General features: G+C 41.8%; 1 protein-coding gene across 1 annotated transcript; it reads right to left on the bottom strand.

Annotated features, from left to right (window-relative positions):
- Positions 1–291: 291 nt before the first annotated feature.
- Positions 292–7,047, bottom strand: LOC121883734 (protein phosphatase 1 regulatory subunit 29). Its single transcript, XM_042392196.1, has 2 exons — positions 6,398–7,047; positions 292–5,503 (listed from the first exon to the last, which is right to left on the bottom strand). Exons 1-2 carry the CDS (start codon positions 6,734–6,736, stop codon positions 2,963–2,965), a joined length of 2,880 nt encoding a protein of 959 aa, XP_042248130.1. The 5' UTR covers positions 6,737–7,047; the 3' UTR covers positions 292–2,962.
- Positions 7,048–15,179: the final 8,132 nt, after the last annotated feature.

Genomic DNA, 15,179 nt, shown 5'->3' with positions numbered 1-15,179 from the left:
TTATGATGAGAAACACAATATCCTCTCCAACTACTGTGTGTTGAGTGATCAGATCGCAATAGCGCAGTCGCACTCAACTGAGCTGTGGTGAAAACAGTGTTTATAAATCATTAGAAAGATTGGCACTTCTTACACTGGCATTGAAAATGATCTCAATTGGGCCAGTAGTGCTGCATCATTACAGTCATTCAGTAAAACAAATGTTTGAATTAATTCTGATGTCACTGAGCAGAAGAGCACTTGAACATACACCTGTCTCCTGGAAATCTGTTTCCTAAAAAACACCAATTGATCTGTTAACTATGTTAATTAAAATAGAAAATGTATGAAATTAAAAGCCATCCATGAAAACAGTAATTATCAGGATTTTATGTCACATTGTATTTTGTCAGGTAGATGGACATAAATGGCAGCTGAAATGATGATCAATCCTGATATTACTTAACATCTCTGAATTGGTTGTTACACGTATCCTCTGTGTCCATTTCTGTAAACTTATTATGGCAGTTGAGGATCTGGAGAGTTGAACACACCAAGGTTCTTCTGTGGGATTTGGTACTCTTGGAACATACCAGCAAAGAAAATCCTTTCCTCTGATACAGTATAGTGATAGTCTGAGTCAATCACTTTAACAAGTTCCTTTGGAAACTTTGATATCTCAGATGATAGGAGATCAGTGGGAGACGGAAAATTTCCAAGCCTGTATGTTCATCACACGGTGCTTTATCATATAAAGAAGGCGGATGAGGTGGTGCATCCCAGACAAACTATTACTGACAGTGAGGCCCTTGATCTTATGTGGTCTATTATTGTAAACACTCACAACAGAACACTGACTCCGAGGAATATGACCTCTAACTGTATGCAAACATTGTAATAAAACAGGGAAAAAAGAGACAGGGATCGATGTTTTATGAAAACAAAGAAGGAAGAAATACATAGAAGAATATGGAGATACCATCTCACAACATCCTTTAACATCTGCATACTCATTCCCACTCAACCTGCATCTACTCAAGGCCAAATGAACATCATCCAAAGTATGGATCAAAATTTTTAAAGAAAATGTCCTGAAATTGAATTTGTCACTATAACTTATTTTATCTTGAATATAGCCCTAAACAAAAATGTGGAGCAAGGACCACTTATTCAGTTTTCACATTTTTAGGGTAAGATGTCTCAGATTGTGTATGTTAGCTGATTATGCAAAAGGCTGCGCAGCACTTTGGGTAAGCAGCCTTTTGTCAGAATGTCAGGAAATGTCACTATCCTTGAAGACAATCACAAGCAGATCATTCCAATATTAGACCAGGTGGGGGAAAAACACTATACATGAATGGAGATTAGATTATGACTGAAGAGGCACTGCGCTACTGTGGTATATCTGAGCATCACAGTCATGTGATGTATGTCTGGGAAAATACAATGAACATTATTGTTATTTTTGCATTTTTCCATGCCATTAATAATCTAGTATGGGTTACACACAGACAGCCAGCCATTGGGCAAGATATTCACAAGTATTAATTGAAGTCAATTTGGTCATATACAATAAAATCTGACAAGGCATGCCAACACCCACTTACACTGACCACTGTACCACACAGCCACACACACAATCATGAGGCATAAAGTGCAAGTGAACATGCCTGTCACAAGTTGGCTAATTAAGTTATCAATAGACAACAATAGTACTAATGTCCAGAACAGAACAGAGACATTGGCAGTAATTAAAAGGGTCCTTTCCTTCTGTGCCTCATTCAATTTTAATGTTAGAGAAAGGATTTGGAATGTACTGTGGTTGTCACATTGAATGATGAAAACAGATTTCCTCTTAAATTGCTTGTAATCTACTTACATTCACAGTGGCTGCAGAAAATAATTGATATCCTTGCTTGTCTTCCTTTTTTTTCCCTCTACACCCTTTCTCTCTTTCAATTTCTCTTGGTCTCTGTCACACATGGGTCACATCTCTCCTGCCATTTTGCAAGGAGATTGTGTGAGCTCATCTGACACTATCAGGTAAGTAACATCTAATTACCTTCACAAAGGGAAAATTATTTTGGCCTCTGTATTCCTTCAAATTATGCTTATAAAACCTGAATCCGATCATTACTTGGGTAAATGCTGTTTAGGGCATCTGTGGGACAACATTCTTTACATCACTCATTGAATCATGCAATTGTGTTAGTTAAGAAAGATGTGTTGAACACTTTGGGGTGCAATCACAGTACTATTACAGGCTATGGTTAGATCTCTCTCTCTCATGATTTCTTTATGCAGCAGGACCTTCAGACCCACTTAACTTTTTTTTTGCATTGTTCATTTCTTTCTAGTTTCTTCCTTCTTTCTGTTTGACAGATGCTATTGAAATGCAAATACCTCAGCCACGTGAAGAATCTCATGGAAGAGAGATAGGGCCTATATTTGACAATTCTGTTCACTAATCGGCATGACAGCCCACCTTCACTAAGAAGTCTAAACATATCCAAGTGCACACTGCAAATTGATACAGCACCCAAGAATAGGAAACAACATCTTGTATCACACAGACCATAGCTGAAGTGATGGGTATTCACATTTACCTTCTGTGATTACCCATAGATGAAAAACATGGCACTGATAAAGACAAGCTAAAAGATCACAAAACGTGATCACTCAACGAGTACTAAATTACACAGTTGGCTTTTGCTCCCTGTGCTATAAATAAAACCCACAAACATTAAATGAGAATAATCCAGAAATGGTGCTACAATGAAGTGTAAAATAAAACACCATAATGACTCTCATTTCCCAGGCACAGTTTCACAGTCCGTGCACTTAGCACAATATTCTATACACCTAGCATGCCGGAAAAAACCCCAAAGGCGAAATGTTGTCCTACATTTTTCTTCCCATGAACCTAGCAGAAATAGAAGTATCCAAACTCTTTTTCCTACAATGTTTAACTCTGGTCCCCCAGTCAAAGCTTCTGCTGTGCTGACACACCCTTCCAATAATCAAGGATGTCATGCAGGTCCTCGCCTTTAGCGAACTGCACCTTTTTTCGAAGGGCATTTCCGGCCGTCACATAACAGGCCTCATCACGCTGGCCTTTACGATAGGGACGAAAGCGCTCCCAGATCCGCAGTGAGCTCTCTGAGGAGTACTCTGGGCTGGAGGAGTAGCCAGAGTAACTGGAATGGTGGTGAGCAGGCGAAAGCTGGGAGTAAGATGCTGCATCCCTACGGGAGCGCGTCAGCGGCTTTAGGAAGGAAACCCTCTGGGCTGGGGAGCCCTGGTGGGAGCCTTCATAGTAGAGAGCTGGGACGGAGTGGCGGTGCTCCGAGCAGTGGTAGTCCTGCTGCACCTCCAGCTGCTGCTGCTGCTGCTGCTGCTGTTGCTGTTGTTGTTGTTGTTGTTGTTGTTGTTGCTTTTGATGGCAATGGTGTGGCTTCTGGTTGTCCTGATGGGCACCAACACCACCACTGTCGCAACCACCACCACCCCCTCCACCGCAGCTCATACCCCCTACTAAAGACAGCCTCTCCAGGGGCTCCCCACAGCCAACTGGACTGGCCCGTTCTTGGTACTGCTGCTGTTGCTGATTACAGGCATCTGGGCTCCTAGGCTCAGGAACATCCAGGCTATATACTCTAGCTCCTCCACGGTCCCTATCTCGACCCATGGAGCCACAAGAGGTGGTGCTGCACTGTTTCTTGACAGCATTTACAATAACCACAGCTGCATCTGCACTCATTTGTCGCTGAATGGGACGTACAGCATTGGCTGGAGGAGGGGGCCTGTAGGGGGGACTGACCACAAAGCCACCACCACTGATCCCTGGGCGCTCAGAGAGAGGGGCATTCAAGGCAGGAAGTGGAGGTGGAGGTGGAATTTTGTTGGGAGCAATGACTTGGCACGTCTCTGTCACCCCTTGGGAGAGTGGGATTAGGCCACGAGTAAGGGAGGACGTGGTTGTAGGTGGAGGGGAGGTGGGATTGGAGGAGCCTGAAGGGTTAGTAGAGACCCCTGAAGCAGCAACGGCTGCTGCGTCCAGTTTCAGTGCATCAATACAGTTGTTAATGATCTGGTTAACCTTGTCCACCTCCATGGCAATGGTGGAGATCTCTGATGCAGAGCCATGTCCATCATCATCTGAGTCATCCCCAATATCAGTCCCATCATCGTCCCTCAAGTCTTCTCCCCGCATCCCTCCGTGCCCACCATCTCCCAACCTCTCCATCCCTGCTCCTCCACTTCTGATATCCATATAGTTTCCTTTACTTGTAGCCATGGCCTCTGAAAAAGCAGTGGCCATCTTTTCCACCTGTGGGATAGAGGAAAGTCTGGAGGAACTGGTATTGGCTGAGTGGAGCATTCCAGAGCTAGAAGATGTGGACATGGGAAGTTTGCCTCCATGGTGGTGCTGATACTGGTGATGTTCTCTGGACTGCTCCTGAAGTTTGTGGACTGCTGATGGATCATTTGCCACGGCTGCTGCCACCTCCGGTCCATAGCGCATTTCCAGTATAGTTTTCTTGACACAGATGGACTTCTTCTTCTCGTCATGCATGCGTTTCTTACGCAGACAATAGTAGACCAGGCCTAAAACAATGAGCATGCCAAAAAGGCAGCCCACAATGGTCATTATGTAGTGAGTAGTGGTCGACGGTGTGGGGAGAATCTCATCTGGATTTTGAGCGCGAGTGGAAAACTGGAGGCAGGTGTGATTGTAACGTTGAGAGTTGCGAATGGATGCTACGCAGAAGGTGTAATTGGTGTGCGGCTTGAGCTTGTTGAGGGTGATCATCTCCTTTTTGTTCTTCAAGTTCATGACATCAGACACAAATGTGTGGTTGTACTGTGTTAGAATATACATTTTGCTGTAGGGCCTTGGAATCTGCACAAGAAGTGAAGCTGATGACAAAGAGACATGATGGAGCTTGATACTGGGAATGAAGCTGTGTTCAGTAGATGAGGAAGAGGTGGTGGGCTGGTGGTACGGCCCCACAGCACCAAACATCTCTGGTCCGATCCCAGAGGGACCATCCAGATCTGGTGGGAGAGAGGTCATCCCTGGAATCATCACACCATTTCGACAGCGGGAGTACAAAATGTTTTTGGCATTGCGGCCGGCATGGCCAGCAGCGATGGGACTCAGTAAGGGGAAGCCAAACATCTCCCGAGGCGTCTCACACTGGAGGCGGTCATAGGTGTGTGTGACATTGTTGAAGGACTCCAACCAAGTTAGGAAGCTGTAAAGGTCACAGCCACAATGGAACGGATTCGCTGCCAGTTCGCACACCATCAGCCGACTGAGAACTGTGAATGTAGATGGATCAATGTGGGCAAGTTTGTTGGATGACAGGTCAATGCTGCTGAGGCTTGGGCACTCCCAGAATGCATTGCTGGCTATAATCTCAATGAGGTTGTGTTGGAGGAAGAGGCATTGCATGCGGCCAAGCCCTCTCATCATACCCTCAGTTAAGTTTGTCAGCTTGTTGTAGCCCAGTTGAAGAACCTGAGAGAAAACACAAAAAATAATATCAGGACAACTGTATTTCTTTTTGCAATGTGGGTCCAGTTGTACTCATCATTTGTGCAGCTGATTACTCCACTTTGATTCAATTTATTTGCTGAGATTTAGTCACGCTGCAACATTTTCGAGAACAGAGTTCAGGAGGGCAAGCAACACAGGTGGTCTAAACATTTTGTGTCATTTCTTTGTTGTGCACATCAGCACTTTTTCTATGCAAAGTATAATTATAACAGACATATCAGGCTCCCTCACTTTCAATTTCATGTCCTTATACTGTAGGTAGCTTAAACAGTATGGTAAAATTGAGGTTTTATTGACAACCTGTGCGATTGTCTCACTGTTTTACGTGTCCAGTGGACTCTCCTTACAGTAAGCAATCCCACAGATTTCATGAATTAAGTTGTAACCAATAACTAATACGATAAAAACAATAAAGTATACTTAATGCTTAACTGAGAGACTGTGAGAAAGTGCCACATACGAGTGAGTACTTTTTTTTGTGACTATCAGTACATTCAACCCCATGTCTGAGTTGTTAGTGATATTATGCCTGCCACTGAGTTTTTAAATTAATTGGAGTATGGTCTCCTTCTAAGGCATGTTTTCATGTATTCGGCAAAAAATTCACTACATTAAAGTGTTGCGTTAAATTTTCAAATAAAATAAAGAAATTCCCCTGAAATGTAGTTCAATGGCATGTTAAAGAATTAAGCATCTAATTTCTGGAAGTACTTTTTTCAAAATGAATCAAAATCTTTCTCACACTGTAGCCAAAGGGAACATGTCAAACAAAACAAAGGTCAAACAAAGGTCTAGTGCATTGTGAACTGTATACTTGTGTTAAGTTGAAGGCTTTATCATTTATTCCCCTCTCACCTGTAGGTTGGCTTGTCCTGCAAAGGCTCCGTCCTCTATATAGCTGATTTCATTCTTGGTGAGGTTGAGGTCAGTCAGGTTGGTGAAGCGGTACATGGAGCTGAAGAGCACAGCTTTCAGCTTGTTCTCATTCAGTCTCAAGTCATGGACCGTGTTGTTGATGTGCTGTGGGATAGTCTCATACGGTGGCTGGTTCTGACTGCAGATGGCCAGCCACACATAGCCTTTGTCTCCCTCAATGAGCCAGCAGTCCCCGTTGACCATGTTGGGAAAGTGGAAGAAGAACAGGAGGGAGGGGATAACAAGAAGGACAGTGGAGGTGGTAGAAGCACCCTGCATGATGCTGATGAAGAAAGAGGGGATGCTATAACTATTAAGGAAATAAACGTTGGGGCAGGCAGGAAGGTTGCGTTTGTAGGAGAAAGAGAAGCAACAAAGATCACTGGGAGGAATTTGGAAAGAGGAGAAGGGTCCGGGTTGGGTGTAGAAAAAGGGGTAAAGGCTTCACAATGCCAGTCACAGCTCTATGGTTATCATCGTGATTAGCAGGGGACCCGTTTTATGTCATATCTTGTTGGGCTGCAATGCGGGGTGACATAGCTTGTCTTCATACTCTCTCCTTAGACTCAAATGGATGGACCTGTGGAGTAATGGAGAATCTGTAGAGGAGAACAAGAAAAGACACAGAAGAAGAAAGCAATGTAGTTAGTTAATTATTATGAAACACGATGTCAAAAGCAAATTTTTATTACCTGTTTTTAAAGTTTTTATTTATGTTTTATATAGATATCATATTGCCTGTGCTTTTGTAACGGAGTCAGTACTTTGTACTAAAGAATGACAATAAATAATCTTGAATCTACTGTAAATGTATGGTACAGGGTAAATAAATTCAGACTGCACCAAATTCCTGTAACTTTTCATTGCCTAAGAATTATTCTATTCTCTGAATCTGCAGGCTTCCCAAAATCAATCTCAATTTTCCTCAGGGCTCGTTCCACAATTTCTTCTTCAGCTGTTTTTCTTTCTCATCATGTTAATTTTATGCAAGCTGGATTGTCCCAGCAGGTCCTCCTTTAACCTACTGCATCTGCACTTAGTCATTCCCCCTTGTGCTCCACCTCGTAATGCTATGAGGTCATCAAGCTTTGCCTGACACCTATATGCGTCTGCCAATCTCTCCTCCGCACTCAGAGGAGAGGCATCCTTTTTTTAGACACGAAGTGAAGCATTAATCACCCAAATACTGACAGCACATTGTCTCCACAGACATTCCTTGTTATGACACTATCCTGCCAAAACCTAAGCTCTGTATCCCATCTGCATGTCATTTGAATAGCAGTCAAGCGTTTACATAAGGAGAGGATTAGCTGCCTGTTGCATCATGACAGACATTGTCCTCTTGCCGGCTCAGCAGCTGGGGAAAACATACTTACAACTACACACACATTACACCAACATGGGACACATGCCCTCAGATAAATGTGTATATGTGCAGACTCAAGCACATGCATGTCCTTATATAAGAAGAATGTATATGCACACAGGCATTTGTACAGATATACAAGTCAAAGCTATCAAGATTGATTGATTGAACACACAAATGGCTGTCTAATACATGACACAATACAGTTTATCTATCTGCCTGTAGTGTTTGTAGTGTTCCCCAGGTCCTCCTCTTTCATCTAACATCCTCTCCTTTTTACATTCTCTTGATTTCTATCATCATCTCATCAAAACACCAAAGAATATATCTCTCTGTCTTTCTCTCTGAGGAACAGTCCAAATTTCTTCTTTGTGCTCCAAATTCAGACTTCTTTCTAAGACCAAGAGAGAATTGAACTAATTCCCGTCTATTCCAGTCCACGTTCCCTGGAGGTGCCAGCAGAGAATCAGGTCCATCCTCTTTTTTAATCTACTTATTACTGTAGAAAATTGTAATACCTAAAGCATGTGTGAAATTGTACATCATCATGTAGATCTAATGACCTTAGGCATATGCTAGATTACCTGTCTCTACTTATTAGGCAGAAACAGGGGAGAGGACATGCATAGTAGTCAATGTGGTCTCTAATGTTTGTGTTTGACAGATGGATATATGCAAAAAGCTCAATTAAAATGCATATAATCTGGTCAAAAGTAGACAGCTAGAAATACAGGTACCAATGTACCCACAAATCACTATAGACACTTTCAATTCAGATCACTGAAGCCACCCTCAGGGGTGGTTAGCATGATTACATGTAATGTGATTTGATAACAGTCCTTGACTGCTTTAAAATGACCACTTAGTCAACTTGGTGAAGCAATAAACATCTCAATCAGGGTTAAGATAATCAACATCTTATCATGGTATGCTAAAAATTTGGGCAAAGTTTTCAAGTTTGTACCTGAAATGATGTCGATCAGCAGTTCTCTTTTTGCTGTTAAGTTAGGAACAGTTTGGTATATTATAACAAATTGTGTTTAGAGGTGCCCAGATTTCTGACATCGATGTAGGATATCTTAAAAAAAAAACTGGGCTGAAGATCAGTGATGATCAGGATTCACAGTCCAATGATTTAACATTTTCCTTAACAGACTTTCAGGCATATTCATTTCCATGGCACCGGGCTGTGTGATACAACTATTAGGTCAAAATAAAATAAACCAGTCAATCAAATTGTATGATCACTTCTCATAAACACTACCACAATTCAGATCAGCAATAATCCAAAAATCCTTTGTGAGTACAAAGATCTTTACCACTCCAACACCTGCACACAATACACTATAGACATCCCTCTTTTTATCCCTCATTTGTTCCACTGTTCCTGCAGTACATGGATGTATTGGGACACTCCCTTAGAATTGATTGTCTGAGGTTTATTCCTTTCACATGAGACGTGATCTCATTTGGTGCTCCACATAGTGAAACCCAGAGGGTTCACATATGGGAGGCAGGAAGCACTGCATGTGTGTGTTTGGGGATATGATTACATAATTAGAAATATGGGACATGCAGAACACCTGTCTCAAAGGGAAGGAGCATGACTCTTGACACCGAGTATGTAAGTATCAAAGTGTAGGACAGAAGATCAGACTTTTCCCTTCACTGCTGCTGTGGGTTAACCTCATTTTTATCAGCATTTTACATAACGCATGTTTAGCCTTCATGTTTCAAATAAAGATCAGCAGAGATGAGGTCATGCAGTTGCTGCTTTAGTCTGCCCTCGGATGATATGATGTTAAGCCGCATCATACACATTACATAGGGGACACTTCTTGCCTCTTTTAATGGCAGTCAAGTCATTTTGATTCGTACTTGTGGAACAAATACAGTCATTTAATCTGAGTAGGTCACAGCAGCAGAAATCTAGGAAATTAACGTGTGAACAGGTGGTGCAAGAGTAGCTGCAGGTGTCTGAATGGCCTACTTCCACCTTTTCCAGAAATACATCTGGTAACACAAATCCTCCGTTTTTAAAAGCCTTAAGGACAATAGTCACACCAGTGGTACAGACAAGAGCGAACTGCTAACTCACTAGCTGGCTTTTACTGTGTTTCTCAGTCACAATAGCTCTTGGAGTCTCTCTCTATTTTTTCTACTGTTCTGTTTATGTCCCACTTGGCATTTTGTTCACCTTTTTGTTTTAACCTTTATTTAAAAGCCTCTATTCTGCAGGAACACCATGATCATACTCACAGTTACACACATTCATACCTGGAAGTTGTCCAGTACAACCACAGTCTGATCTGCCAGCCACTGAGCAGCTCCACTGGAGCATCAGGGCTTAAGGGCCTTGCTCAAAGAGGGAGGGGCAACCACTGCTTTTTCACTTTCTCCACCCAGATTTATCCAGGGATTGTACCGACGACCTTCCCGTCACAAGCTCACTTCTCTAACCTTTAGGCCAGGTCAAAGTTCACCGAAGTTGAACTCAACGTGAAAAATTTGTGCAAATTGAATCCACTGATCTCAGCAATTGTATTGTAACAACTTGAATTCATTGTGGAATTTTACCATTTGAAATGCTGGTGTGACCAGGCTTTGATCCTGTAATTGAATTACTGTTATGAGGAAATAATTGTGTTACTAAATGAACATTTATTGACACACTTAACCACTGAGTGTAGGTATTGTTTGTTATAGCAGTCCATCCAAATTCAAGTGCTATACTTGGGAACTTATTAGTATCATTCAAACACATCTGTACACAATCTGAAGAATTAAAACACTGAGCAAGGATAGCTTTCTCATCTGCAAGTCCTATGTTTCAGCCGATGTAATAGCCAAAGAATAAATTCTGCTGAGTGCGTCACATAAAGTACAGAGGCTAAACTTTTTCATCATGTGTTTTCCCATTAACATAGCCAATATTCAGTAATTGTTACACATACGATAGATTTAGCACATTCAATTTTCCCAAACACATTCAAGATCAGTTTTCTTTCATCTTCAGAAACAACATGTGGATGCAAAACACCTTGTGAAGGACGAAACATACAGTGTAAATCCTTGTGCCTTTTTAATCCAAACACACACACACACATGCGTGCACGTGCACACACACACTTCATCAGACCCCTGCCGTCATGTCTTACGGATCTGGGTTATTCAATGTACATGCTCGTATTGATCCTCACTGTTGCCATGGAAACACACTTATGATTGACGGTGCCAGTTAAGTGTAATGCTAACAGAATAGGATGTTGTTGGCATACACATCAAATCAATGTCTCTTCCGCTTCATTAGCCACAATGATGGAACTCTCCTTAGTGAATTCTAATAACATCCAATGAACATCGAGTGTGACAGGTGTTTGAATTGGAGAAGGTCCATATCTCGACTCTTGGAGCTGAGCCACTGTCGGTCCGAATGTAAATTTATTGACTCGGACCCTTTGTGCTGCTGGGTGCATATGATGGTGTCATTTTGAATCGTGTCACCTGAGAACTATATGTGCTCACTGAACTGACATGTCAAAACAAAGAGAGACAGATTTATGCTGTCTTTGAAAGGACATGGCACTGTGTCTTTCAGTCAATTTGTGGTCACAATATGTTTGTAATTAGTGTCTGATTTACTCAGGCAGCAGCTCATTACACAATTGGACAAGGACCATCTGCATTCTAGGTGCATTTTGAGAGCTAAGAAAAGCACTAAAGATTTACCTGAGGCCAGCGAGTTCAGAAAAGAAATCAAATTGTAGTGATCCTGAAACAGAAATGCTAATTAATTAAGTAATAGCATTCCAAAACATTTACTGAGGCTGCAAGTTAACTAACTGAAAATATTATTTTGTCATCCTTTACTGAATGCATTACAATAATAATATTCTTATGGGTTTGTAGAACTTATAAAGTAGGAGTGAACCGCTATGACAAACTTGACTGAAATGTCAATGGAATTCTTTTATGTTTGTTTTGAATTATATAACTTTGATGACAACAGTAATTAATAAAACAAGTTATACAAATACACTGATAAGTAATTTCATATGCTTTTTGGGGCATATGAACATGGATTCATATTTTATATGCGAGTGTTAACGCCCTACACACAGCACAACGACATTTCCCCAGTCAGCCACAACATCCCAGTGTTTGCTGTTGCTGGTGTTTGCTTTAAAAATAACAAAATACAAAAACATAAACAAGGCCAGACTTCTGTTACTAAAAAACATAAATAAATAAAACTAAGAGAGGAACTATCACGGAGATTTCCTGCCAGGTACTTTAAAGAGCATCAAATAAAACTCGAAAATCCCACTGGATTAGATGACAATAGAATATTGTTGAAGTTTGATACAGTAGTTGTTTATCAATTTGTTGTTTACCAACATCCAGTGAATATTTTGGCAGGTGCTGAAAAGTCTGGCTGTCAACATTTTACTCTCTTTTGACACCCTTGTGACTGGCTGCAATCAATGTAATCTGGCGTACCTAAACAGCCATTCACAGTGTACCTTTGAAACAGTTTTGGAAGAGAAATGAAATGCTATAAATCAGAGAAAAGATCATAGGATGGTGCCTGATGATTTTTATATTGATGTTTCGCCCAGACCTGGTTTCTGATTGACTGATACTCATAGCGACTGAGTATTCACGCTCTCACTCTATTCATCCTGATGCTATAGAATTGATTTCATTCCACCATTAGTCAGAGGATCTTAGACAGACTTAAAAGATTGATTTAAAATGGGTGTGTCTAGCAATGCAAGTACTGATTTCAAGCAGCGAAAACATATACAAAGTTAACAGGATGGTATCACCACTGGAATACTTTTAAGGGCATGCAGTCAAAAAATTCTTAGTGTGTTTCCATTGTAAGGTCAAACCTATTGCTTCTTTCTTCAGACCAATGAAGAATTTGAACTGACAACCCCTCTGATTGTCCACAGGCTGATGTCAAGACCTTAATGAATCCTGTGTTTATTCACTACTGTGATTTGGGGCAGACTTGAGTCACTATGGTAACTGTTATACTAAAGTGTTTGATGGGGGGGTTTGGCTGACGGCTCACATATTTTCATGGCAGAAGATGTCATCTACACGCACACGCACACACACACACACATACATCATCATCATCATCACCATCAAGTAGCCTATTACTTTGCTCTATTTCCTTAAATTTCCTGTTCAGCTTGCCATGCACAGATTTATAGTGTAATGTATGCTATAAATGGCCACAGTGATGTCTTTTCATGAACCTGGGCAGGAGAGGGAACAAAAGCACAACTTCTGCAGGAGCAGAGCGAAGGACTTGGATTATGCCTAAAAGACAATGTAGATGGCTTTTTAGCATGTACTGTAGCTGAAAGTGTGTGTGTGTGTGTGTGTGTGTGTGTGTGTGTGTGTTTGTGCATTTTCTGTGAGTACAGTGACCAGTTTCCCTCCCTGGCATTTGACTGACAAACTGTTCATCACAAACAACCCCACAGACAAGAATCACGTAAAACTCTTTGCTCTGTTATCTTCCTCCAACTCCAATCCTTTCTACTCCCTCCCATGCATCTTTCCCTCTATCCCTTTTTGTCTCTCAACTCCTCTAACCCCTTCACAATCCTTCATATTTGTTCTTGTCTCTTGATTTCCTTCAGTTTGTCTCCTCTTCACCTCTCTCGGTCGAGGCAGATGGCCACCCACCCAGAGCCCGGTTCTGCTTCAGGTTTCTTCCCATTAAAAGGGAGTTTTTCCTTGCCAGTGTCGCCAACTGCATGCTTATGGGGGAATGTTGGATCTCTGTAAATAATATTGTGAAGAGTATGGTCTAGACCTGCTCTATATGAAAAGTGCCCCGAGATTTGGCGCTATATAAATAAAATTGACTTGACTTGACTCGACTCTCCCTCTCCTCGTATCGCTCTCTTTCCATCACTGTTGTTATACTTGCTCTCGTCCAGGCCAGTTCCCTGGAGTACAGTCAGCGTGATGCAGAGAGGTTGGGGCTGTGAGCAAAACACTCTCTTTCCTCTCCACTTCACACAGGGCTTAGAGATGAGACAAACACAACTACAGACAGATGAGTGGAACAGATGATTTCTCAGTGGCCATAAGATGAACCAGCTAAAGGCGAAGGCACTACTTTGTTAAGCACTTCACAACAAAATGTTGCTTGTTGACTCTTGGCAGAGCTTAAAGATCTCTATTTGTTTGTCTAAGTGTGCCCCTGCATATACAATAAGTCTGTATATATGTTTTTACAGTATTTCTCTGCAAATGAAAACCTATATAAATTAGTGTTTTGACCATCTCACCTTTATTCCCATGTCTTGAGCAGCTATTATTCACTTGTGTAGGATAAAAATAAATATAATTAATGAAGAAGAAGAGAATGGAAAGGAAATGGACTGACAAGACAGAGAAGGCAGTAAGAGAGAAATCTGAGACAGAACTGATGAGGCGTTGGTTTGATCTTCGATTCCTCCACAAGCTCCGTTTTTCTAAGCCACAAAGAGCAGAGACCAAGTCACAGACACTGAAACACAAATCACCTTGGATGCACTGTATTATGATGATGATGATCCAGGCTGCAAAAAGCACAACAAGGAATGAAAGAGATAGCAGGGGAAACAGTGTTCTAACTACCTCTCTCTGGTTTGATCTATAATTCATATCTCATTGTCATGTACGCCTTGAGAAGATCTTTTCAACTTGTGTCTCCTTTTTTGTGCATGTCTCACTTTTTCTCCGCCCTTCCTGACCTTCTCGGTTTGTTTGTGTCTGTATCTGTTTGCCAATGTCCGACGTTTAGACCTCTGTCATCTGTGGTTGCTCATGCATGACATCATATCCATTTCCTGGATGCCTCACAGGAAGAAGAAGTGATGCAATGAAGCGTGGCAGAAAAGGGCCCGAAGGTCTGGGACTAAATGGAGCGGAGCAACTAAGCACCCCGACTGACATATCACCTATATCACCACTACTACCATGCTTGTTTTTCTGTCTCCCAAATGACTGGGCGCATGGCCAGGGGACCTGGTCACTTTGTGGGGTTGGGCCTGTGAGATGATGGGGCAGTTGGACAAGGGTGCATATCACCCAGAGATGGGTTTACAAGGCTAGAGAGGGTTGGAGGTTGAAATTCAAGAGCAGTTACAGCAACCATGTAGAAAGAAGCAGATTGTTTTTGCTAGAAGCTAGGACAGGATTTGGGGAATAGCAGCGTAGAGAGAGGCAAGACGTGTGGCTTGGATATGGGCCACACAGGGGCTAAGGGGAAAACAGAAATTGGATGATGTGAACTTCAAACGGCAGTGGGGATAACTCAATGATTGAGGTCAGAGAAATGTCAGA

This window comes from Thunnus maccoyii, chromosome 18 (assembly GCF_910596095.1).
Source record: "Thunnus maccoyii chromosome 18, fThuMac1.1, whole genome shotgun sequence".
Taxonomy (NCBI): Eukaryota; Metazoa; Chordata; class Actinopteri; order Scombriformes; family Scombridae; genus Thunnus; species Thunnus maccoyii.
This window is presented reverse-complemented; position numbering and strand designations above follow the sequence as displayed.